The 24,391-nt window shown below is 46.4% G+C and overlaps 1 protein-coding gene across 1 annotated transcript; it reads left to right on the forward strand.

Annotated features, from left to right (window-relative positions):
- The first annotated feature begins 1,977 nt into the window (after positions 1-1,977).
- On the forward strand, positions 1,978-23,631 carry SLX4 (SLX4 structure-specific endonuclease subunit). The gene is made up of 14 exons (XM_058816097.1): positions 1,978-2,344; positions 3,366-3,605; positions 4,558-4,732; positions 6,435-6,650; positions 7,548-7,762; positions 8,642-8,955; positions 10,434-10,710; positions 11,954-12,042; positions 14,700-14,846; positions 16,415-16,584; positions 17,834-20,289; positions 21,154-21,253; positions 21,464-21,871; positions 22,462-23,631. The coding sequence occupies exons 1-14, from the start codon at positions 1,978-1,980 to the stop codon at positions 22,820-22,822; spliced, it is 5,535 nt and encodes a 1,844-aa protein (XP_058672080.1). The 3' UTR covers positions 22,823-23,631.
- The last annotated feature ends 760 nt before the right edge of the window (positions 23,632-24,391 follow it).

The raw sequence follows: 24,391 nt of genomic DNA on the forward strand, positions 1-24,391 counted from the left end.
CTAAAATCACCCAAAATGAATTGAATGTTATACTGAAAAAAATTACTTTCAAAACCATTGAATTTTGAGCTCAATAAACTGGTGCCAAAGGTGGTTATTAGGGGCAGCAACAGCAGCAGCTTCAGAAATACTGAGATGTTGAACAGAGTAGGAACTGTGGGTCTGGAAAGGGAGGAATAATAAAGATAAATTCTTAGTTTTGCATCAGAGGTTTGATCTGATCTGCCTGGGACACTGAACATTGATAGCAAATGCCAAAGTGCTGCTCTGTTTGAAAGTTTAATATCAGGAACTCACCATAAATAATCCAGCAGTACAGATGTGTCTGAGGTATTTAAAGCCATGTAGGATGTGAGATTTGGGACTTCTCCACGTGCTGACTCCTCCTTACAAGAAAATGGTCAATTTACTGTTATAACTACCCCAGTGTTCTGTCCAGAAAAAGTAAATTTATGAACTGGCTACATAAAACCTTTGTTTCTAACAGAAAATTACTCCAAGATTCACAGCAAAACCCTCTGCAGGTCTGGGAGCCTGAGTTTAAAATAAATAAATCCATTAACATCTGTAATTGCTTATAGGAAAGGCTGACCCATGGAAGTGTGTAACCAGCATTCCTCAGCCTCTCATGTCTGCAGCCAAGCCTTTTGAGAAAACAATCCCCCATGTGTTTTTCCTGCTTTTTGAGCCTTTCTGTGCTCAGAGCTTTACTGGAGTAACTGGACCACAGCTGCTGCCATTCCAAGTGAAACACTCTGGTTTGGATTTGAAAGAAGCAGGTTTTGGGAACAATAAAAACCCCTGGTAAAATAGCCAGAACCATCATGAACTCAGGGCTAGGAAGAAGGGGACAATGAAAACATGTAAGAATAGAGCTCTAGTTTTAATGTTGATGGCATTTCCATCTGGACACTGTACCCAGTGCTGTTCCAGGTAATCCCTGCCTGAGACTGCTGTTCTTGCTGTAGCTGAAAAGATTAAGAAATTCATTTAAAAATACCATTTATTTAGTCTGTTTACCTCATATATGTGACAGCAGTTTGGGAAACATGATCAGTGCTGTGGTTTATTGAGTACACAGGGGAAGAATTCAGCAGGAGCAGGAGAGCTTAATGCTAAGTGAGCAACAGTGGGAGTAAGAGGAGAGAAAAGGTGAGCATGTTTAATGGAATTGTTCTCTGACATGTCCTAAAACCCCTTCTGAAGTGCCAGAAACTCCATTTATTTACTTTTCCAAATGAGGTTGGACTCTCTTTGAAACTGTAATGTCTCAAAGTGTTCCACACTCCAGAATCACTGCATGAGCTGAGGGATGGGGCTTTTCCCTGCTGCATTTGCTGGTCTTGTGCTCTATTTATATAAGTAGGAATGTTGTATAACAGCAGGACTGTCTGAATCCAGAGCTCCAAGACAAAAACCTGCCCCATATCAGATACCTGTTTTGAAATCTCTCCTCTCCTTTGCTGATGTGGCTTGGGGCATTTCTGTGGTACAATTATAGGGACACTCTTTGGGGTCAATATGTGCTGTTTCTAATCTTAGTATTTCATGCAAATTCTCTTCTCCTTCAGCAGTTTACACCTTGTCCCACAGTGCCTCTGCCTGTACCATCATGCATGACCACCTGCTTTTGTTTCTTTGTTTAAGGGCTTTCCTAAGTGTCTCTCTGAAGCTCTGTACCTTACCATGATGATCCTACACGTGCTCTGCACAAACTGAGGTGCCTAACTTAAGATCCAGAGTCTTCTGAAGAACCAACTTGTGAAAGCAGGTGAGGTCCTTGGAGAGAAAACATGCTCTGCTGAATGTGAATGAAGTGTGGAAGAATGAACTGTTGGAAGTGCCCACTCTGTCTGGTGAGCTCATTGGAGTCTGGAGAATGGACATCTCTGAGGTGCTGGAAGGGCTGATGTAAATCTGAACTGATTCTGGTGCTTCCCCCTGCCCTCCAGCCCTCAGAGTGTTGCTGGAAAGCCAATGGATGAACAGGACAATGATTTCAAAGAGTTGTGGGCAAATATTTTGAGTGGGGCAAAGAAAAAGGCTGGGGATGCTGAGGCAACAAAGAGGGTTCAGAAAAGGCCAAAGAGCACCACAACACGAAGCAAACTGAGAAGAGGCAAAGCTGCTGCTAAGAGCCAAACCCTTCATCACTCACCAGCAGTGAAGGAGAAAAACTTCCTTCAAAATCTGGGCCCAAAGGAGCAAACGTTGGTGCATAAAGAAGATGGTGATGCTGCAGCCTGTAGTGGTGAGACTGCACAGGGGGATGGAGCAAGGAGCCCTCTCCCTGCCAGCCAGCTGAGCACAGGGACCTCTGAGGGAAGCCAGAGGTCTCTGACAGGTAGGTGACCTGGAACAGTTCAAACAGAAGATAGGCAAGGACTGGGAGGACTCTGTAGCTCAGGGGAGGTTTTGAGAAATCCACGCAGAGGGGATGCAGCAGCACTGTTGGAAGTCTTGCACCTTACACAGGTTTAACCTAGCAGTGTGTCCCTCAGTAAGGTGAAGCCTTGGTGCAAACTGATTTGTTGGCCAGTGATTATTTACTGTGTTTTTTTGAAGTATCAGAGCTGAGAAAAGTACTCTCAGATCATCTAGAAGCAAGCTCAGAGTATATTGTGGTGCTTTTTCACTCACTGCTTCATTGTGTGGTGACATCTGTCACTGGATGTTTTCACGGGCAAAACCAGGAATGAGTTAAGGAAGGTGTTGGATTAATTCAGAAGGGGTTAGTCCTTCAGTAGGTGTTAAACGTGATGGCCAGAATGCAGTCACCAGTGATGGAAGTCCTTAAACTGATAAATTGGGTCAGTCAGGAATGGGACATTGTGTGGTGGGAATGCTGGGAGAGCAGGGCTGTGGGACTGCCTTCCACGTCCCTGCTGCAGACCATGCAAGGCTTCCTCAATATTCCTGCCTATAAAACAGATACAAAAGTCTCTAAATGCCCCTGTAGCCCAGAACCCCAGTATTGTTACTGTTATTGTACACAAATTCTTCACTTCTCCAAGAATGGCTGTTGCAGAGCTGAGCCTGGCCCAGGCTGCTGTCAGGGAAGGGCCTCCCAGCAGCTCTCAGTGTGTGTTTAAAGCTGTCTGGTGAAAGTGGTGTTTTCTCTCCCCCTCTAGTAAATCCTCCACGTGGCTGCCTTAATATTCCTGCCTAAAAAAGGATACAAATTTCTCCAAATGCCCCTGTAGCCCAGAACCCCAGTGTTGTTACTGTGGCTACATAAATTGTTCCCTCTTCCAAGAATGGCTGCTGTAGAACTGAGCCTGGCTGCTGTCAGGGAATGGCTTTCCAGAAACTCTCAGCATGTGTTTAAAACTGCCTGGTAAAAGTGGTGTTTTCTCTCCCTCTAGTAAATCCTGTGAGTGGCTCTTCCCAGACCACCTTACCCTTCCTTCCTGCTACTCCTCCAGGATCCTGCTCCTCACCCACCCCCAAGGTGAGGGTGGCAGAGCTGGTGGTGGAGAGAATGCAGCAGTTCAAGAGAGTGGCACCTGAGCAGCTGAAGCTCAGCTCGGATGGGAGCGTGCCAAAGGCTGCAACCAGCTGGGATTTCCCTGCCAGGAGCCAGGAGCAGGAGCCTCCTGAGGATGGTATGTGTCTCCTCTTGGCTCTGCTGTGTGCAGAGTGAGTGCCTGGTGAGAAGGGTTCCTCAGGAGCAGTCCTGGATCCTAGGGCTTTGTTCCTTGCTGGCCTAGTGGCTTGCTGTGCAAATCACTCCAGATCCCTGAGAAAACTTTGTTAAAGGATTATCCATACTTTTTTTCCAGCTCTTCTCTAAGGCTGAATTAACCTCATGTAAATTCTAGAGGAATGATTGTCTTTTTGGAAACAGGTTGAAATTCCAACAAGATCAGTGAACTTTGTCATCCTTCCCTAGGGACAGTGTCAGGCAGCTCTTAGGTAGCCCCATCTTAGATACATCTCCAAGCACTCTCTAACATGGTATGTTCTGTGTTGATAAATGGAATTCACAGCAAATTTACTCTGGTTGGTTCTTTATAGATCAAGTCCCTGTTGGTTCTGTATGGACATGAAAATCTGCTGAAGAGCCAAAGCCAGAGCACTGTTATATATAAATGTGTTATACATTTGATGTATAAAATTCCCTATTTTCCCCAGAAACTTCAGTCAAAACTGTCCCTTCATTGTCCCTGACATATGATGCACTGTGAGTGAATTGTCACCTCCTGCCCCTGGGCTGGTCCAGTCTGGGAATGTTGGAAAGGAGCAGGTTGTACCTTTCCTGGTGGAGATCAGGTGTGAAAATGCAAGAGAAAAATTGCAATGAATTTTTGCGTGTCTAGTTTAATAGGCTAATAATGACAAGTGTATCAGTTTCATGGTATAGTCTTGGAGTTCAGTCTTGGAGTGTTAAAAAGGAACAGGTTGTTCCTTTCCTGGTGGAGATTGGGTGTGAAGATGCAAGAGAAAGATTGCAATGAATTTTTGCGTGTCTGGTTTAATAATGCCAAGTGTACCAGTTTCTCACCTTCCATACAGGATTCAGTTTCCATCTTACATCATCTCTGCCTCCTTTGCCAGATACCCAGCATCTCCCATCCATGGAACACGACAGTGCCCTGGCTTTGGCTCTCCAGCAGGAATGCAAGGAAGGAGCCCTGGCAAGCCTGGAGGATGCAGGTTTGTTCTTCTGTCAGATCTGCCAGAAGGATCTCACAGCCATGAACAGCCTGCGGAGAGAGCAGCACGTCAACAGGTCAGACACCAGGACCTGTCTGTCCTTCCATCCAGCCCCAGAGACTCCTCACTCAGCCCAGGCAGGGGAGAAAGTGAGAGCAGGGGTTCTGCATAAAGGGTTTACCTTTGAAAGTTGAATTAAGGAGCCATTTTGGTGTGAAAGCAGAGGCTGATTGCTCCTGCATATGTGTGGCCAGGCCAAATCTGCTTTCATGGGCAGTGTGGCAGAGGAGCTGCCATTGTAAAGGAACCTGCTGATCTTCAAGGTCTTTTCCAACCTTAATGATTCCATTAGTGATGACTCCCTAATGCAAATTTAGAGATCTACTGATTTCAACCAACAAAGTTGTGTTTGCTCTGATTTGTTACAATTCATCTAAGAACATCTGGTATGTCACTGTATCTGAGGTGTTTGCTGAGGGAAATGTGAGCTACTCAGAGATGACTCAGTTGAAATTACTGCCCTTCATTTTACTATTTCCTTAGTGATAAAAATCAAACACAATATATTATGCACAGGCAACTCTCTGGAAATTGAAACTGTGCTTTTCTGTTGACAAAGTATCAGAAACAACACATTTGAATGACTGTAAATTCTTAATTCAGGCACTTCCAGACAGCAGGAGTGATGTAAATTGTCCAGTCCTGCATCATGTTACTGACTGGCTCCCATTGATCAGGCTTGCTGCACCTGCAGCTTTCTAGGTGTTACTGTTGTTTCTGTTTTCAGACAATTTGTGCTGCTTGAAAAAGCTATAAAACAGTGAGAGTGCTAGATATGTTTTTTGGAAAGTCAGGCTTTCTGAACCATTCACATGTAATCATGTGTTGAGATTACAAGGTTATATCAGCCAGGGATTTTTTATAGCAGCCTTCATCCCAAGAGTGGAGCTGTAGATGGACAGATGCACTGACACACCAGTCTTCACCAGTGCTGAATGGTCTCTTAGCACAGCCCTGTGTGTCATTACCTAACCAAGGAGTGACTTTTGTAATAGGTCCTGCAGATCCAGAATTTCACACTCTGAATCTCTTTGGAAAGAACAGAAAAGCAACAAGTACAAATTTTTACATAGTTTTGGCCTGCCCGAAGTTATTTGAAGATCATCATGCTGCACTCTGGAGCATGGTGTCAATTCAGCTGCTCCTTTTCTGTTAACAGAGGTTTATAAATGAGCTGGAATGTTAAAATGAGTGCAGGAAGAGGGATTGGGTGATGGACACACATGAAATGTGTTGTTCAGAGAGCCTGTGGACTCCTTATTCCAAGAGATGTTCAAGACAGGTCTGGAGTAACCTGTTCTAGTGGAAGGTGTCCCTGCCTATGGGGAATCATGGATCAAGATGTCCTTTAAGGGCATGGATCAAGATGTCCTTTAAGGGCATGGATCAAGATGTCCTTTAAGGTCCCTTCCACCCCAAACCATGTGGGATTTTATGATTCTAAAGTTATTCACTGCACTTGCCTTTGAGCAATATGTTTTTGATGTGCCTCTGAGACCATTATTTCCATGTAACTGTTCCATGTTGTGTTCATCACAGCTGTGGGCACATAGTTCTTGTTCCTTTAGTGGATGTTCATGGCTGTTACTGATACTAGAAGTGATTGTGCTTTCTATTAATAATACCAGTATTAATATTAATATATTAATTGCTTCAGTCTTAGCATGGACCCTTCAAAGTCTCCATAGGTAAAGTCTCCATTTGCCACTGTCTCCCAGGTGTCTGGATGAGATGGAAGAAGCACAGGTGTCATCCTGCAGCAAACCAGTGGTCCCTGAGTGTCCCATCTGTGGGAAGCAGTTCCAAACCCCCCAGAGCAGAGTCAGCCACCTGAAACGCTGTGCTGTGGAGATGGAGGTGCCTCCTAACCTGCTGCTCCAGGCAGTGCAGCTGCAGGTGGCCACTCTTGGTGATGCAGCTCTTCAGTGTCCCAGGTAAGCTGGTAAAGAAAAAAAAAAAGATGCTGATTGCTTCTTTTGGCCTGAGAGGTGTTGGAGGTTGGGAGGAGCAGTAAATGCAAGGCTGACTCACACACTGGGTGAGCCCTGAGCCATGACCCAGTGAGGAGGATGTGGCAGTCAGTTGGAGAAATCTGAATTTCCCTCAGAAGAGGTCAGGTAGTGGATGACTTTAAAAGCCAGCAGGAGCAAAATGGGGAGTAAATAACCTTACAGTGGTTTGTCAGAATGATTTGTCTTCAGTAAAGCTGAATGGGTGTGTTTGAGCTTATTGAGTGAACACAGAGTGTGGGTGTGGGGCCTTTCCTGACATCTGTGGTGCCAGAGCCTCAGCTCCTCAGTTCATGGCTGTCCTGGGAACATCCTTTCATCCTGAGCCAAAGAGGAAGCAGATGTGATGGTTTGGAATGTGCTTGGTACAGAGCTGCTCACTTGAATTTGAGCAGAGTCTTCAGATTCTGAGTGCACCAAGTGGTGCCTGAGTGAGTTTGTGGAGGGGCTCCTAAGTCCTGTTGTGCCAAGGAAGGACCATTGCCTGGTCCCTATGCAAGCTGAGGGGTGGGAAAGCATTTTCTGGTGATCTGGTTTTCTCCCTGCTTCAACTTGTTTGTTCCCCTTTGATAGAAAAAGTCATTCAAGGTAGAGGTAACAGATGCTTACATCCCAAAATAAGACTTCTCTAAATTGCTCTAAATTCCATGAATGATAAATCCTTTGCTCTCTGCTAGGAAAGAAAGTACTGAATGGTTTTTATTATGCTTGACATGGGAATCTCTGTGAGCAAATGGAACAGTTGCTCTGGAGTACTCAGTGGTTGTTGTCTCTGATCCAGCCACATTAACTGGGGCTGCCTGCTGCATTCTTGGATTTCAGCAATCAGCCCAGCAGGGCAAAGAGGAAAGGCCCCTCCAACGAGGACCTGAGGAAAACACAGAAGAGGGCCAAAATGGAGCCTAAGGATGAAGATCTGCAGGTTGCCATGGCAATGTCACGCTCTCTGTTGGAGCAAGAAAAGCAGGAGCAAGCAAAATCAGTTACAAATGTGAAAGCAGTGGCTGCTTTCCCAATCAAATGGAAGCCAGGATCAGGTATGTGTGACAGCAGGTTGGTGTCTGAGGCTGTGGTACTGCAGGAGTAACAGGGCTGCTCTCCACCAAAGCTTCCCTGTTGGATACAGGAGGGATGAGAGCCCTGTTTCTGGTTTGTTTAAGCTGTCAGAGCTTCAACAATATGCAGTATCCAGATGCAGTCTAGAATGACAGCAGGATGTCCATGGGTTTCAGGAATCCTGTGCTTTTTTTCACTGATTTGCTCTTTTGAATCTGTAAAATAGTCTTAAGCTGTTGTTTCTTGTAAACTGTGGAAGTGAGGAGAAATAATACAAAAATATGATTGCTGTTTCTCCTGTAGTAGATTCTTTTGCTGTTCCTCCTGCTGCAGCCTGGATTAATGCAGCTTTTTCAGTGTTATCTGATATCATTTTGTCCTTTTTGCAGTGCCATGTGTGTCCAGTACATGCTGCTGAGCAGGGCCTCACCATTCCAGAGTGCAGAAGGGTTTAGAAAGGCCTTTGGGGAGAGGGGAGAGGGTTGAGAGCTGCCCAGAGGGGAGACTTCACTCTTCACAACCCTGCTCCTGCCCACAGATGCTCCCAGCTGGATTTGGGTCTGGGCATTAGTAAGGCAAAGGTAGTAAGACACAGCATTTCCAAATGAAAGCTGCCCAGTGTTTGTGTGAGCTGTGGTTTGATCTCACCCATGACCAGAACACAAGAAAAGGACCCTTCATGGGGTTGTTGGTGGAGTTCATTTCTCCTGTAAGGGCCATGTGAGGTTTTGGACTACCTGCACAATCTTAAGAGTTGTGTTCCCATGCCTTTTTGTTGTCACTGAAGAAGATGCTGTGCTGATCTCCTCTGCCCTGTGTGTTCAGCTGTTTACTTACTTGGGTTCCTTTTCTTTTTAAAGAGAAAAAGAGGCGTAGGAAAGGCACCAGTGCCCCTCCACCTCTGCTGCTCCAGGACCCAGAGAAGGTCCACAAGAGGATCCAGGAGAGAGTAGCCATGATGCTGACAGAAGAGATGGAATTCCCTCCCACCCCTCAGCTGCCCATCAGTAGGATTCTGGAGGATGAATCTGGAGAAGCAGCCTGGCTCATGCCATTGTGCAAAGCCAAGAAATGCTTTTTGTGGAACATCAGTGCTCTGACAGGACCCTGTGACCCTGAATCATTCTACACTGCAGCCTTGACCCCTCCAATTGAACCCTGGAAGCCTGTGCAGGTGGGGCTGTTGTCCTTGCTCTGATATGTGTGTGTCCTGGTTCTTGATACTTGCCCTGTGTCCCTTCTGTTTCCTGGTTTGGAATGTAAACCAGTGATCCCCTCTCTCTGCACACTCACTGCCTGTGATCTGTTCTTCCCTGGTCTTACCCAGTCACGTTTGAGGATCTTGAACTTTCATTTCTGCCTTTTGGAGAGGAGAACAAGGTTCATGTTACCATGGTTTTTGAGCTTTCAGAAAGTAAAAGGGATGGGAACAGAGAGTACTGAGTAAAGGGATCCCATCCTGCTCATTGTGCCATTAGTTTGTCCATATTTACAGCAGCCTGGCTCTTGTTTTTGTACTTAGCACTTCTTTCTGGTCATTTCTAGTGTGAACTTTGCCTGTGTTGCACTCAGCAAGGGCTGGGGAGAAAAATTTAAACTGAAACCTGCTATTTGCTAGCACAGAGAAGGTGGGAGTGCCTGGAGTTGTACAGCAAAGCATTTGCACTCAGGCTTCCCCTGTGCATCCTCCTGCTGCATGTGAGCTTAGTCCAGGTCTCAGTTCCACCCTTTCATTTTGATTCCACCTGGATCTGCCTCTTCCACTTCTCTGTATTTTTATAAAAAGTGCCCACAGAGAAAGCTCTTTCAGTCTCTTTTCTCCAAGAAGGATAACACTTCTCTCTCTTCCCTAGTTCTTCTCTTGAAGAAATGTTTGGTGCTCAAAACACCTATTCTAAATCTACTGTGCATATTTAGGTGCTTTATTTAATACTTCTTCCCTAGTCAAAGCCCAGTGTTTCTCTTGCTTGTTGCAGGTTGAGGCTGGAGAGACCTTTCATTCAAGCCAGAACCTGCCAGAGAAGTTTAAAAATAAAAAGCAGGAATGTCTTTAAAATCATGGCAAGAGTGTGTTTTTCCTCTGATTCTTTCCATTCACAGAAATGGCTGAACTATTTTTACTTAGAAGTAAATGAGCAAAATTATTTTTTGGGAAACAAAGATCAAACCTGGAAAATACCCACTCCAAGGTGAAAGTTTGATTTAGTTACATATAAAATGTAACTAATGTTTAGTTACATGTAATGTAACTGAAAATGCAAAAGCATTTCAGAACTCAGAACAGAAGCACCTGGAGAGCTTCAGCTGTGACTTTTGCCAGGAACTCCAGCCATAATTAAATATTTAGATGTTGAATTGGGAGCTTTCTCTCTGCTTGGCAGCTGCCTGCACAGATATGCTCCTGGAGAAACCAACTTTTCTGCATTTTCCATGGTAGCTTTTTTTCTTCTGCTCAGAGCTGTCTTTTCTCTGGAGAGTCCTTCATAGAACTGCAGAGAGCTGTTCCTCAGAATCCCCTGGACCTGGGCAGTGCTCTGTGATCCTTCATAGATATTTCAGGAGTATGAAATAAACACTGTACTCTGAGCTTTGCAAATACATGAAACAAGATCTAATTTATTGGTGTCTTTTTTTCCCTCCTCACTTGATCAGAATCAGCCAGAGAACCTTCAGCCATCAGTGGGATCTCATCAGCCACAAATATCCCAGCAAACTCAGCCTGACCTCAGTTCTCAGGAGCCCTCTTGCACAAAGGTTGGAGGCCAGACTTCTGATGGATCCAAGCCAGTTCCTGAAGGAGATGGGCAGGTTTTATCCCCAAGCCAGGACATTCAGACCCTGCAGGACCTGGTGGACTTGGCCAGGGAAGGACTCACCCTTACCCAGTGGAACCTTGACACTGGCCATGTTCAGGCAGCAGAGCAGCCAGGTGAGTTCTGGCAGCTTTGTGGGCCCTGCCCTGGTTCCTTCAGCTGCACAGAGCCAGGCTGTGGCTGGGCTCACTCTGAGAGCCACAGCAGCACCCACAGGTTGTTGGTGTTGATCCAAGAGGTGATGTTGTGGGGGCACATTTTCCTGAAATAGGATGTAGAACAATCAACCTGATATTTCTGAAATGATTCATAAATCCCAGCTTTTAAGAGAATTCCTGGACAGCATATGTTAGATTTTATTTTAAAATTAAAGAAATCAAAGTATTTTCTGCCAGGAGGGAGCCTGGAACAAAATCTTCATTCCTGCTTATCTTGGACATACAAGAGAGCTGGAGAGGGACTTTTCACAAGGACATGTAGGACATGAGGATTGGTTCCAAACTGAAGTAGGTTATATTTAGATTAGATAATGGGAAGAAATTTTTCCCTATGAGGATGCTGAGGCCCTGGCACAGGGTGCCCAGAGCAGCTATGGCTGCCCCTGCATCCCTGGCAGTGCCCAAGGCCAGGCTGGGCAGGGCTGGGAGCAGCCTGGGACAGTGGGAGGTGTCCCTGCCATGGCAGGGGTGGCACTGAATGGGCTTTAGGTCCCTTCCAACCCAAACCAGTCTGGGATTCCATGATTCTACCTGGACAGCCTTTCTGTTCTGTGCACTGTCTTTTCAGGTCTTGAGACAGTTGGATGAGAGATGCACAAGAGGGATGATTTTATGTTGGACATGAATTACACAAACCTGGAGTTTATCTGTGCCTGCTCAGGGTTGATAAAATACAACACCTGGAATTCCTCTGTGGGCAACTCTCTAATGTCCCCAGTCACAGTGCATGTGGTGCACAACTGCACATTTTGAGGGCAGTGGTACCCCCTAAAGTGCTCTGGCTCTTCAGCAGAATCTGTTGTGTCTCCTGTTCATCTGTGAAAGAGAACATGGTTTCTGAGCTCACCTGTCTGCATTTGCACTTGGATATAATACTGCTCACTTCCCCTGCTCAACTGCAGCAGATGGTCCCTGGCCCTTTAATGTATATAAATAACAGTGAAATGGTGCTTAGGTACCCTCAAGCTGTCACAACCCAGAGCCAAACCCTGCAAAAAGCCTTGAGGGAGAGGCTGAGCCTTCAGCCCAGCCAGCCTGGTCACAGCAGCTGTCACATGAAGGATCCTCTTAGGAGTTCTTAGATCATTCTGTGCCACAAGGAGGTTGTGTGTGATTTGTGATGTGCATTTTCTTCCCTGAGGAGAAGAATTGACTTCCAGTGATCCCCCACTTAGTGGCTTTGTGCCCCCATCCAAGAAGAAGAGCCTCCTCAGGAGCAGCACTAAAAAAGTAAGGATAACCTTTTTTCCTACTCTTTATACATTCATCTATAACAATTAAAAACTGTTCCTTTGTGCAAATCAAAGAAGTGTGGAATATTTCCAATTCCTATCTGTGGAAACAAAGTGGTGCTTGAGGTTCACAGTGACTTGAGGATTCCTCATGGGCACAGGTGAGATCAGCACACCTGGGGTGTTCCATCCTGAGGGTTTTTCAGTGCTTGTCCTGCCTGATGAGAGATGATTTAAATGCCAGGGAACAGAAGGCCAGGCTGTGCAGGTCAGGGAGCTGTAGCACTGACAGTGTTTGAGGGTAGGAAGCAGTTTTTGCTGCTAATTGAGCTTTTAAAGGGTTTGGTGTAGAAAACTCTCAGTTGTGGGAGCACAGAGGATCTAGTTTGTAAATCAGTGTGTGCTCTATGGTGACTGAGTGAGAAACACAGCCCAGTAAGTCACAGATGATTTTTTTATGTGGTCTGTAGATGTCATCTTATCCCACATGCACCAGGGGATGTGTAATTTTCCATGAATGTATAATCAGTTTTATTCAATTGAAGTTCATACAAAGTAAAATTAATTCATTTTCTTACCAAGGTCATCCACTTTATCTGATGAAACTTACTATCTTTTGCTTGATAATAAATAATCATGCCCTGAAAGGAAGTACATTTTGGTGCTGGATAAATTTTGATGCTCTACAACATACTTTCATATTGTGCTTAGAGGACTAAGATACTTCTAAAAGGAGACAATTCCTTGAGGTGAGAATTGGTATTGAGCTTGAGGATCCCAGCTACTTGGTACAGAAACTCTAGATATTCTTTGGGAGTACTAAAAAAAATATCCTTAGCAGGAAAAGGCTTTGTTTTGTTTTTCTATTAAACCAGAGGCTTTTAGCAATACAGAAACTGTTCTCACACTGTTGTTGAAGCTCAGTTGCTCCCAGCAAAACAAGTATGGCCATTTTTTCAGAGTCTGTTTGTTTCCCTTTCAGTTCCCCTGAGCCAGTGAAGTGTTGTTGAAGAGCTGGATTGGCAGTGGGAGAGATTTGTGCTTTATATGAGCACAAACAGTGTGACCATGTAGAGCAAATGCACTCATTGCATTGGTAACACATCCCCTCTGGTGCAGACCCTTGGTCACATCAGTGGGGTCAGTCTCAGTGGCCTCCTCAGCAGGAGAGAATGTTCTGGTGTGTTCTCCAGCACACAGCTCATACCTGCTCAGAGCTGCCTCCTTGGCCAGTTTCTGTGCCTTGCTCAGAGAGTGGAGCAGCCAGGAGGTTTCTGGCCTTGTTTAATTTCTCCATTCTTGATTGATAATTTTAGCACCAGCAGGAAAGCTGTTCTGGGCTCGCTGCCTGGAACGTCACATCTGGAGCCTGTGTTTGCTGGCAGCCCCAGGGCAGCCTCACAGGTATCCCACCTGCCAAGAATAAGAAAACAAGAGGAGTCAGATTAGTTTCCAGACTGAGTTTCCTGCCTTCCCTTTGGAGATCAGTCCAGAGCACTGCCACAACATGCAGAATGTTCCCTAGCCCACCTCTGAAGGCTGGGAGAAGTGTTCTGATGTGTGCTGCTAATTCCTGCTGGCTGCAGCAAGTTGAAAGGTTGGCTCTCCACAGCTCACTGCTAATGTAGAAACCTGCTAGGAAAATGAAGAGCTGTGTTGTTCCAGGTGGAACTGCATGTCCTGCAGATGTTCCCTGGAATAAAACTTGCAGTAGGTTTGAAAAGCACAATGTCAATGATTAGGATGTTAACCATAAACTGCTGTTCACGTGCAGTTAGGCAGTTTCTCAACCCAGCTGTGATCTGAGGGTGTTTCAAACTTCTCTGAAGCACTCCAGGGCCACCTCCAGAGCTGCAACCCTAGGAGAGATCTGAGTCTTCAGGATATTGCCTGGGAGCAGCTCCAGAGAAGCTGTCTTACCATCCTTGCTGTCTTTGGCAGCGTGTCCCAAGCCTGACCTTGCTGTCACCATAACCAGCCTTAGGTAACTCAGCCCTCCCCAGAATTCTAGCCAGGGGTTCTGGAATGGTAATAGAAGTTGTGTTTCTTTTTTAAAATGGAGTGCAATTTACAAAAGAGGTTTCAGTAGCATGCTCATAAATTCCTTTGAACTTGATGCCTCCATCTGTGGGGGCCCCTTGTTGCAGAGCTGCTCTTCTCAGCTGTCATTGCCAGACAGTAAAAAGAGAGAAGAAAGGCTCATTACCCCTTCCTGAGTCATCCTCTTTCCTCTTATCCTGATTATAGTGAATTGGGTTCAAATCTGTTGAAGTGGAAGTTACAGTTTGCTAAAATTGTGGTGGGAGGCAGTAGATCAAGAGGCCAGCTATAGGCTGTGGCTAAACCATAGCAGGAAACATGTGGTGAGATCTGAGGTGATAATGTGCTGTGACACAAGTACACAGAATACAACACAACTGCCCTTTCTCCACAATGGGCAGGCTGGGAAAAAGTAGAGGAAAACAAAGCAGGAATGTCTGTTAGACTTGTGTGCTTGTCCTGTGGAAGAGCTGAAGTTCATAAAGCTGATGATTGCCTCAGGAGGCAGAGGTGGCATGTCTAGGCTGGGCCCACACTGGGTCACTCCCTTCTTATTCTTCTGGGAAAGTGTTTGACATCTGTAACACCTGTCTTTGTGTTCCTTCTGTGTCCTAGTCCTCTCTGGGGCTGCTGGCTCAAGATTTTGGTGCCATGGTCAACAACCCCCACCTGAGTGATGTGCAGTTCCAGGTGGACAGCGGGGAGGTTCTCTACGCTCACCTGTTCGTGCTGTACGCGCGGTGTCCGGCGGCGGCCCAGGCTGTGAGTGCTGCTGCCATCCCTCCTGCTCCTGCTCCTGCTTCTGCTCAGGAGAGCCCAGACTGCCCCACCCCACAGCCAGCCAGTGCCCCAAACCAGCACACAGCACTGCTGGCCCTAATGGCAATGCCTTGGGACCTGCAGTGGTGTTTCAGCTTAGGAAAGCAGAATAAATCCTGACAGAGTGGTGAAAAATGTGCTGCTTTATCCTGTTCGGGGAGGCTATGGGGAGTCAAGGATCCTTGCATTCCACCCATGAGCAAGGAAGGATGTGGTGTTGTGAGGTTTTTAGGATGAGGTGAGAGATGAGAATTTGTCTTTATGTTTTCAGAAGGTTGATTTGTTATTATATCATATAATATACTGTCACTATAGGACACAAAACAACATGAGCACACACCGCTGCTCTCAAGGGGAAGCAAAGGCAACTTTATTTTCCGACTCCAACATTTATAGTTTTCCAAAAGAGACAGTGGATTGGAGGGTGACAGTGCCACCTCTCCACTGACAAACTAACAGTCCATCTGTTTTATCCATTTGACACTGGACAGACTAACAGTCCATCAAATTTCTCTTCTTCTATAAAAGAATGCAAAACAATGAGTTATTTACAGAAAGCGTATGAGAAAGTTTGCTACAAGAATGTAACCATCAGAAGGGTTAGAAAATCTTAAAAAATCAGGGTGACAATATACTAAAACTATAGCAAAGAAAGAGAAAGGATACATCAGAAGGTTAAACAAGAATGATAATGAAAGCTGGTGACTGACTCCTCAGAGTCTGACACAGCTGATGGTGACTGGTCATTAATTAAAAACAATTCACATGAAACCAATTGAAGATCCATCTGTTGGTAAACGATCTCCAGACCACATTCCCAGACAATCAGATAATTATTGTTTACATTTCTTTCCTGAGGCTTCTCAGCTTCTCAGGAGAAAAATCCTAACAAAGAGATTTTTCAAAAAATACCATAATAACAGAAGGGAGTTTTCAAAGGGCTTCTTGCCCTTGCATTTTTGTCCCTGTGCAAGCACAAACTGCCTTGTCCATCTTGGTGTGTCCTACCTGTCACCCAGGCTGGGAAGTGTGAGCAGGGAATAGGAAGTTTCTGGGAAGTACTTTAAAATAGTTTTGTCACTCTTGCTTTGGAGGTACCTGCACTGACTGTGCGTTCTGCAAGGCTAGTGAAGGAGTTCTTATACTCCCAGAGCATTTTAGATTGAATAGTGCCCAGCCTGCTCCTGTGCAGCTTCCAGGTAAATTCAAAACACACCTGATGAAGCTCATACAGAGAGGTGTAGATGGAAATTGGGCTGAGAAGTAATTTGATTGCAAAACTAAGTGGAGAATTCTAAGACCACCTTTTAAACATGTGACTAAGGCAAGTAGTTAAAGTTAACAGCCACAGGGTCAGGAAGGACAGGGAGAGGGAGCTCTGCATAACTGCCCCACCTCGGCATCCTGTTCCTGGGGCTGGGCACGAGGGAAGGGAAGGAGCTGGTGGGAACAAGGATGAATGCAGGTGTTGTGTTGCTCTATCAGCAGACAGACTGTGCTCTCCCTGCCAGGTGCACAGCGAGGGGCTGCTGGTGGAGGAGGACGGGGCGGCGCCGACGCGCCGGGCGCTGCTGAGCGATGTGTCAGCCCAGGCCGTGGCCGCCTTCCTGCGCTTCCTCTACGCTGCTGACACCAACTTCCCTGCTGGGCTGCGGCCCCAGCTGCAGGCCCTGGCTGCCAGGTGTGTGCCCTGAGCATGGCTTGGAGCCCCTCGGGCTTTCAGCCCTCTTTGACATCTCCCATTGCAGTTTTAGGGGCTTACAAAATCCCCATAGACCTTTGCTACATCTTAAATGGAGCTTGCCTGTAAGGATGCTCTGCCCTCAGTTAAAAAACTGTGTGAGAGTTTCTATGTTCAGGATATGCTCAGCAGATACTGAACATATTCCAGTTTTACATCTTCCATTGCAGTTTTAAGGGCTTACAAATTCCATGGACCTTTGCTACATCTTAAATGGAGCTTGCCCATAAAGACATCCTGCCCTCAGCTGAAAAGCTGTGTGAGAGTTTCTGTGTTCAGGATATGCTCAGCAGATACTGAACATATTCCAGTTTTACATCTTCCATTGCAGTTTTAAGGGCTTACAAATTCCATGGACCTTTGCTACATCTTAAATGGAGCATGCCCATAAAGACATCCTGCCCTCAGCTGAAAAGCTGTGTGAGAGTTTCTATGTTCAGGATATGCTCAGCAGATACTGAACATATTCCAGTTTTACATCTTCCATTGCAGTTTTAAGGGCTTACAAATTCCATGGACCTTTGCTACATCTTAAATGGAGCTTGCCTATAAAGACATCCTGCCCTCAGTTGAAAAACTGTGTGAGAGTTTCTGTGTTCAGTATATGCTCAGCAGACTTTGAGTTTTGTCTCAGGATGTCTGTTGGCAGCTGGTGTTGTAGATGATGAGCACAACTCCTGTTATGTGATTCTCATTTCATCTGAACAACACTTGTAGAATGTATTGGATGCTCAGGCTTTGATGTGTTGTGTCAGCCACGCTCTCAGTGGTGGTCCTAGGCATGCACTAAGAGCTTGGAACAGGAGCAGTTGCTGAGATATGGGTGGGACATGGTTGGGGCTTGCCAAATGTATATAGAGAGGTGCCCTGTCACTCAGAAAAGCCAGGAATCTTGCACATGGCAGATATTATCCAGCCCCAGCCGTTCCATGGGACTTTCCCATTGCCAAGGGGATTTAATGTAGTCAGTCTCAAACACAGAAAAGGAAGAATGTGCCTGATACTTTCATGTGAGTGACACCTGGAAAAGGGTGTTTGGAATTTTAGGAGGACACTGGATCTTTCACATCTTAGGAAAGTCAACATCCTCATGTAAATTTCTTAAAAAGCTCACAAAAGTGATCTGACAGCCAAATGGTGAAGAAATACTGGAGGAGGAAATTCTAATGTTACTATTGTGTCCCTGCAGGTTTGGTGTGAGGGAACTGATGGCAGAGTGTGAAAGCAGCACTGGAGAGAGCCAGGTGTCCTCTAGAGGGGATTCAGAAGATGATCTTATCTCTGTGAGGGATGATGAAGATTGTGAGGACAGAGCTGAGAACTTCCAAGACCTCTTGAAATCAGTGTGGGTGGGTGAAGATGAGGAAGAAGCAGCTATGCTGAGCCCTGAGTGCCAGAAGGAGGATGACAGTGAGGTGGGAGAACAAGAGCTGGAGGAAATCTATGAGTTTGCTGCAACTCAGAGGAAGATGGCTCAGGGTGAAAGAGAGGTGAGCGAGGGAACAGACTGCAGCATGTGCAGTGACACTGAGGCAGTCCAGGGTACAAACCAGCAAACTGAGCAGGAAGAGGTAAAGAGACCTGAATCTGCCTCAGTAAGCAACAGCCTCGAAGATCTGAGGGATGGCAACGGTGTGGAAAGATCTAAATGTGACTTGTCTGCCCAAGAAGAGAAGATGCAGAATGTAAATAGGTGCAAGAGCATGAAGGATCCACAGACCTCTATTGTGCCTCACCACAGTGAACCTCAGAAATGGGATGGAACCTCCCATGGTGCTAATGAAGGAGAGGCTGTTGAGGGATGTGAGGATATGAAGGATTCCAGGTCACCTCAGGTCTCACATGACAAGGCAGATCACTGTGAAGAGCACTTTCCTGGTTTCCAGGGTGACACTGATATAAATGACAGCTATGAACATTTGTTTTCTGCCTCTCAGGGGTATCACTGTGAACCTTCCCCAGTGAAAGAAATTACCAAAGAATCAGGAAAGTCCCCTAGTGAAAAACATGTTGGTCTTAATGATTCACTTGTGTTCAGCAAGTCACAAAAAGACTTCTCTCCATGTAAGAATGGATTTTGTAGGAGTCCAACTCCCCAGCCTTGTGTGTCCCTTTTTCCTGCTCTTGGCTCTTCACCTGCATCTCCAAAATCAGAGGGAAAGTTTGCCAGGGAACATATGTCAACACCAAAGCAAAACAAAAAGGAAAAATCATTTCCATCTTATGAAATACACTCCCAGAAAGCCAAGGAGCTGGGTGCTGCATCCAAAAATGAGATCACAGTTTCTCCAGCAGAGATTCCTCGCAGTGAATCCAACAAGTACACACATGTCCCAGTGTTGTCATCACCAGGCAGGACTCAGGGTGCTGCAGCTCACAGGATCCAGAAGGGTTATGTTATTGTTTTATCTTCTGATGATGAAATGGAGTTAGAACAAGACAAGAAGTTGCCAGAGTCTGACTCTGCTCTGAAGGAAATGGAAGTCCCTGGGCACCTGAAGTGTACAGACATGGAACAAGGTCCTGAGATACCAAAACCTGACCATAACTCATCAGTCCCTGAAACAGAGCAGAGGTCAGCCCAGGTCTCATGTGACAATACGGACACAGTGTGTGTAATTGGTGATATAAAGGTGTCCCCTGAATTTCCTCTCAGCAGACAAACAGGTGTTTGTACAGAGATCAAACAGAGTCGAAACCCGAGCCCTGGGAAGAGGCTCAGTAATGAAATGTCTCCAGGCACAGACAGCTCCTGGCTTGTGCCAGGAACACCAGTTCTGAGCAAAAGCAGAAGCTTCTCAACACAGACTCTGGTCACAAGTATTAATTCTTTAAAGGGTTCAGGATCTAAACTCAGCACAAAGAACTTAGCAGCAGGTAATAGTAACCATGAAATGTCTGGAAATGTAATAAAAGTTCATGAAACAACATTGTCAGACAAACATTTGCCTATGGAGGACTTGGCCAGTGGAAGGAGCCCACCCAGCAGCCCAGTAGCAGAATCCTCTTCCAAGAATCCCCTTCCAGTTTCTCCAGCAGCTCCAGTTCTCCTCTCCCCTGGCCACACCAGCAGGGAAGGCAAATGTGCCAACATCTCAGGTTTACCCACACTGGTGCCTCCATGCCAGGAGCAGCCACTGGAAGACAAAATCAACATCAGTGTGGTTGAGCTGGAGGACAGTGACAGGGAAGTCAGTCTGCCTTCCCTGGGTAGCAGTGTCCTGCTGTGTGAGGAGCCCCCAATCCCTGTGGATGACTGCTGGCACCTTGGGTATGTGTCCCCAGCCAGAGGTGACAGCCAGAGCTCTGGCCAGGTCAGCCCTGCAAAGAGCAGCATGGGCAGCAGCCCCAGCCCTGGCTCCTGGCAGGAGCAGGGGGAGAGCCCAGTGCAGCTGCAGGGAATCCAGGGCAGCACCCCTCTCCAAGGAGGTCCTGCTGGCAGGAGAACAACCTTGCACTGCCCTGAGAAGAGCCCTATTGAGCCATGCTCCTCAGTGGGCAGCAGAGCCAGTTACCTGGACTCCAAAATCTGGGATGACTGGAATGGAGAAGAGAAGGAAGATGAAATTGCAGAGATTCTTCCTCTGTCTCAGAGGTTGGCAGCTGCTGCAGGGGCTGGTCAGACAGATTCTGTCAAGACTCCAGGTGAGAGCTTGTATTGATACTAGATTTATTGGGCTGCTTTTATTTCAGTGATTATCTTACCTGTGATGCACTTGGCACACTGAGGGGGTCTTTGGGCTTTCTGATGCAGGACCAGGCACAAAGGAGGTGCAGGCATTTGCTGTGGCAAAGAGCCTGTCTAAATGTGGCATTCCTGGAGTGTTTCACTGTCACCAGCCCTTTGGTAGTGACAGTGCTCCTTGCAGGAGCTGTGGGTTCATGGATAGAGAAAAAACAACCAAAGCAGAATAAAACACAGGCCTGCTTGCCACTGGATTGATGATGATTTAATTACATTGTAGTATGTAATTAAATAATTATGCCATATTAAATGATTAGTTTAAGGGGTGATTAGAACACAATGTGTGAGACTGGCTGTGCTTCACAGTATCAGTAAACTGGAATCATTAAATCAGTATCTAACTCCAGACCCCAGGAGCTTGATTTGCTCAGTTTTTTTAATGCGTCAAGACTCTGTTAGGAAATTTGCTTCCTGGGAGAAGGACCACTGCACAGAATTCAGTAAGCATGGTTTTAACTGCTTTCTAAATGTTGCCTGTTCTAACAAAGCCCTGAATGCCTCATTTTCAGATGTGACATATGTCCCAGTTTAAACTGTTTTCTGATGTAAAGTCAATGAAAACCAAGTATCCCGATTAAGTAGGTTAAAAAAGTGCTGACTATTCTATCCAATATGAAGCTGAGTAATAACTAAAGCAGCTTATAAGGAAGTATTAAACAATTATTAGATAATACTGGATTTCTGCCACTAAGAGGAGAAGTTACCAGCCATTTTTAAGTCCTTTCTGTACTGATTCTCATCACAGTAATTTCCTTCTGCTGCAGAACCTTCCTGTCAGGAGAACAGGTCCCCCAGCACTCCAGTGACACCCATGCCAGCTTATTCCATCATGGAGACCCCACAGCTGAAGAAGGAGCTGAGCAGGTGAGCATTACCTCTCCAGGATGGCTCTTTACAAGAGGTACCTGCTGCAGGCAGTGTGAAAGAAGGGGAGCCATGGTGAAGCTCCAGCCAGGGCTTCCTGAGGTCACATCACACTTTCCCAGCTGCACTTCCTGGCCTGAGCCTCTTGCTGAGCTGTGACAATGGAAAGTGCCACGTTACTGTAACCCAAACTCCCACCTTCTCTCTCAGATTCGGGGTCCGTGCTCTCCCAAAGCGCCAGATGGTGTTGAAGCTGAAGGAGATATTCCAGTACACTCACCAGGATGGGGACTCTGACTTTGAGGATGAGATCTCCTATTCCCAGCCCCTGCCCCAGAAGTCCCCAAGGCAGCCCAAGGCAGGCAGGGCTGGGGGCAGGAACTGTGCCCCGAGGGCTGGGGGCAAGAGAAAGCAGCTTGCCAAGGGTGATGGTGCATCCCATGGAACAGGCTGTGCCCCACCCAAGGACAGAACCAAAGTGACACATCACCCAGAAGGAGCCAAAGAGCAGGAAGGGCCATCTGTGTCCCTGGCAGCTGATGGTGAGGAGCTCCCAGCATCCCAGGAGTCGGCACGTTCTTCGCTGGATGGGAGTGACATCTCCTTTGGTTCACAGAGGTGAGGCAGAGAAATCCTGCACAAAACACTCAGGGGTGCAGGACAGAGATGAGCTAGGAATGAGGTGAACAGAGGTGACTGTCCCTGTGGCCTGTAGTTGCCCTGCCACCTCCTTGAGTGAGTCATATGGAGGTCAGCACACTCCTACAAAAGAAACAGGCTTTGGATTTTCAGTCTAATTCCCACTGAACTATTTCAGTCAATAATTCCCACTGAACTATTCTCAGAACAAAAAAGAGCTGCTTATGAGCAAGGCCCAAATCTGGTATGCCTGGTCAGTGACATGGAGCACTCTGTGCTGCCCGAGAACCTGCAGCTGGAGCTGGGAGAGGACAGCACAGCACTCCGTGGCAGAACCTGCCAGGAGGGAAGGGCCAGGAGTCAGAAATTCCATGCAGCTCTGGGCTGGCTGGGATGGGAAACCGTGCCATGTTCTGCCTCATTCATTTTGTGGGTGCTGGTAGTGCAGGGTCTGTGATCCCACAGAGGGAAGTCATAGGGTCTCACCATCAGGGATTTGGGGAGCTCTGGTCCTGTCTTGGTTGGGCTGTTCTTTCCTTGACCTCTGATCTGTTTCATCCTGCTTTTAGTTCCTTTGTGAATGGATTTGAGACCTGTGCTTTTACATCTGAGGAGGAGGAAGAGGAGTTTCCAGCATCTCAAGCAGCAGCTCGGGAGGAGGAGAAGCTGGAGGCAGTCAGGTGCTACATCCGCTCAAACACGGCCCTGTACAACAGGATTCTGTTCTACGAGCCCATCGAGCTGGCTGATCTGCACGCAGAGCTCAAACAGAATGGCATTAAAATCTCCAAGGCAAAGCTGCTGGACTTCCTGGATTCTCAGTGCATCACAACCACCATGGCCAGAGCCCGGAAAGAGCAGGTGCAGAAAAGGAAGGAGAGCAGGAAACAGAGGAGGCGATACCGAGTGAAGCCCACCCCGACCTGCTGAAACTCCTGCACGTGGATTGCTGCTGAGCTGGAGAGCCCCGTTCATTCCCAGCTGGTGGAGCACTGCTGCTCCTGGTGGCCTGATCCCAGGTGACATCCTGGAGAACTCCCCTTGCCAGCCCTCTGCTCTGATTGCACAAACTCCCCGTGGCTGCCCTGCCTTCAGCACACAGCTCACCTGCAACCTCTTGTCACCCAGTTTGACTCCTGTGCCTTTTCTTTCCGTTTTTCCAATAGATCTTAGGTCCCCAACTTCTTTGTGCTGGTGCTTCCCTCAGTGCCAGGACCTGTTCCCTGGATTTGGGCTGAGAAATTCTTCACCCTTCACATCCCAGGATTCAATCCACTCTGCCAAGTGCTGCCTGTTTACACTCCTGTGACTTCCATCTTCACTTCTTCAGCACAGTTTGCACTGCTCATTTTTAAGGCAGGGAATGCTGTGGGAATACATAAAAGGCTTTTTTCTTGTTTCACTTGGCAATCTCTACTAAAACTCCTAAATCTGTGTTTCTGAAATGGCTGCAGAACAGGGCCGGGGTTTGTTCTGTTCCCTTTGTGACACCTCCCAAAAGTGCCCTGATACCTCATGTCATGGGAAAGCCCCCAGCAGAGATGTCTTTAAGGAAATATTTAAGCAGTTTTGAGCACTGGAACTCTTCAGCACTTCTCACAGCTTGAGCTAAACCCACTGCCTGGATTATTCCCATTGCCAAACTGGACTGGTCCCAGTTGTAAAGTGTCTGGGACTCCTGGAGAAGTCTTGGACCTTAAATTGTTGTATTTTATATATTGAATATTTACCTTCAAAACAACTTCTGACTTCTGTCTGTTCTGGCAGTTCTGAGTGTGCAAAGGCTCACTGAAGAACAGGGACAGAACACAAAAAGAGGGCAGATTTCTAGATATCTTTGTATATGTTTGACATATTTTTTTATACAGAATTTGATTTTGATTTATATTATATACAATAAACAATTTAAATCCTGACCATTCTTATATGGAACAGTAAACAAACACAAGATTGTATAGAAAACTTGAACTTTATTGAACTACACTACTCTTCCCATCTTCGATTAGGGGTGAGAACGTGACTGGGAAGCCTATGCCTAAAAAACCTAAACTTGAACTCTGAAAAACTTCAGCTGGGGGTGGAGAAGATGTGGGGAAACCTATTTTTCCTAATAACAGAGGGGTTCCTAACACCTGTGGCCAGGAATGTCCCAGTGCCTGGGCTCAGCCAAGCCGATCCACAATTACAGTGCCAGCGTTTCTTATATGGAAGGGATAAATCCGAGAGCTTCCTGCTGGTTTGCTTTCCATATCATTCCAGTATAAAATTTCTTCTGGAGGGTTTTATGTCAGATGTCTAATGGAACACAAAGTGTCTGGGAGAGGTGATGCAGCCTTTGGCAGAGTCATTCCTGTGATTACCCGGGCAAGATGTGGACTCCAAATCCCTGCACATGTTCAAGGCTGGGCTGGACAGGGCTTGGAGCAACCTGGGATAGTGGAAAGTGTCCCTGTCCATGGTATGGGGTCAGATGGGATGGGTTTTAAGGTTCCTTTCAAC

This window comes from Ammospiza caudacuta, chromosome 17 (genome assembly GCF_027887145.1).
Source record: "Ammospiza caudacuta isolate bAmmCau1 chromosome 17, bAmmCau1.pri, whole genome shotgun sequence".
Lineage (NCBI taxonomy): Eukaryota > Metazoa > Chordata > Aves > Passeriformes > Passerellidae > Ammospiza > Ammospiza caudacuta.

Bases quoted from the DNA above. Each gene is read 5' to 3' on its own strand.
- SLX4 (XM_058816097.1), top strand. From the start codon at position 1,978: ATGGATGAACAGGACAATGATTTCAAAGAGTTGTGGGCAAATATTTTG. The intron at 4,733-6,434 runs GTCAGACACCAG...ACTGTCTCCCAG, and splicing joins AGAGAGCAGCACGTCAACAG to GTGTCTGGATGAGATGGAAG. The intron at 14,847-16,414 runs GTGAGTGCTGCT...TCTCCCTGCCAG, and splicing joins GTCCGGCGGCGGCCCAGGCT to GTGCACAGCGAGGGGCTGCT.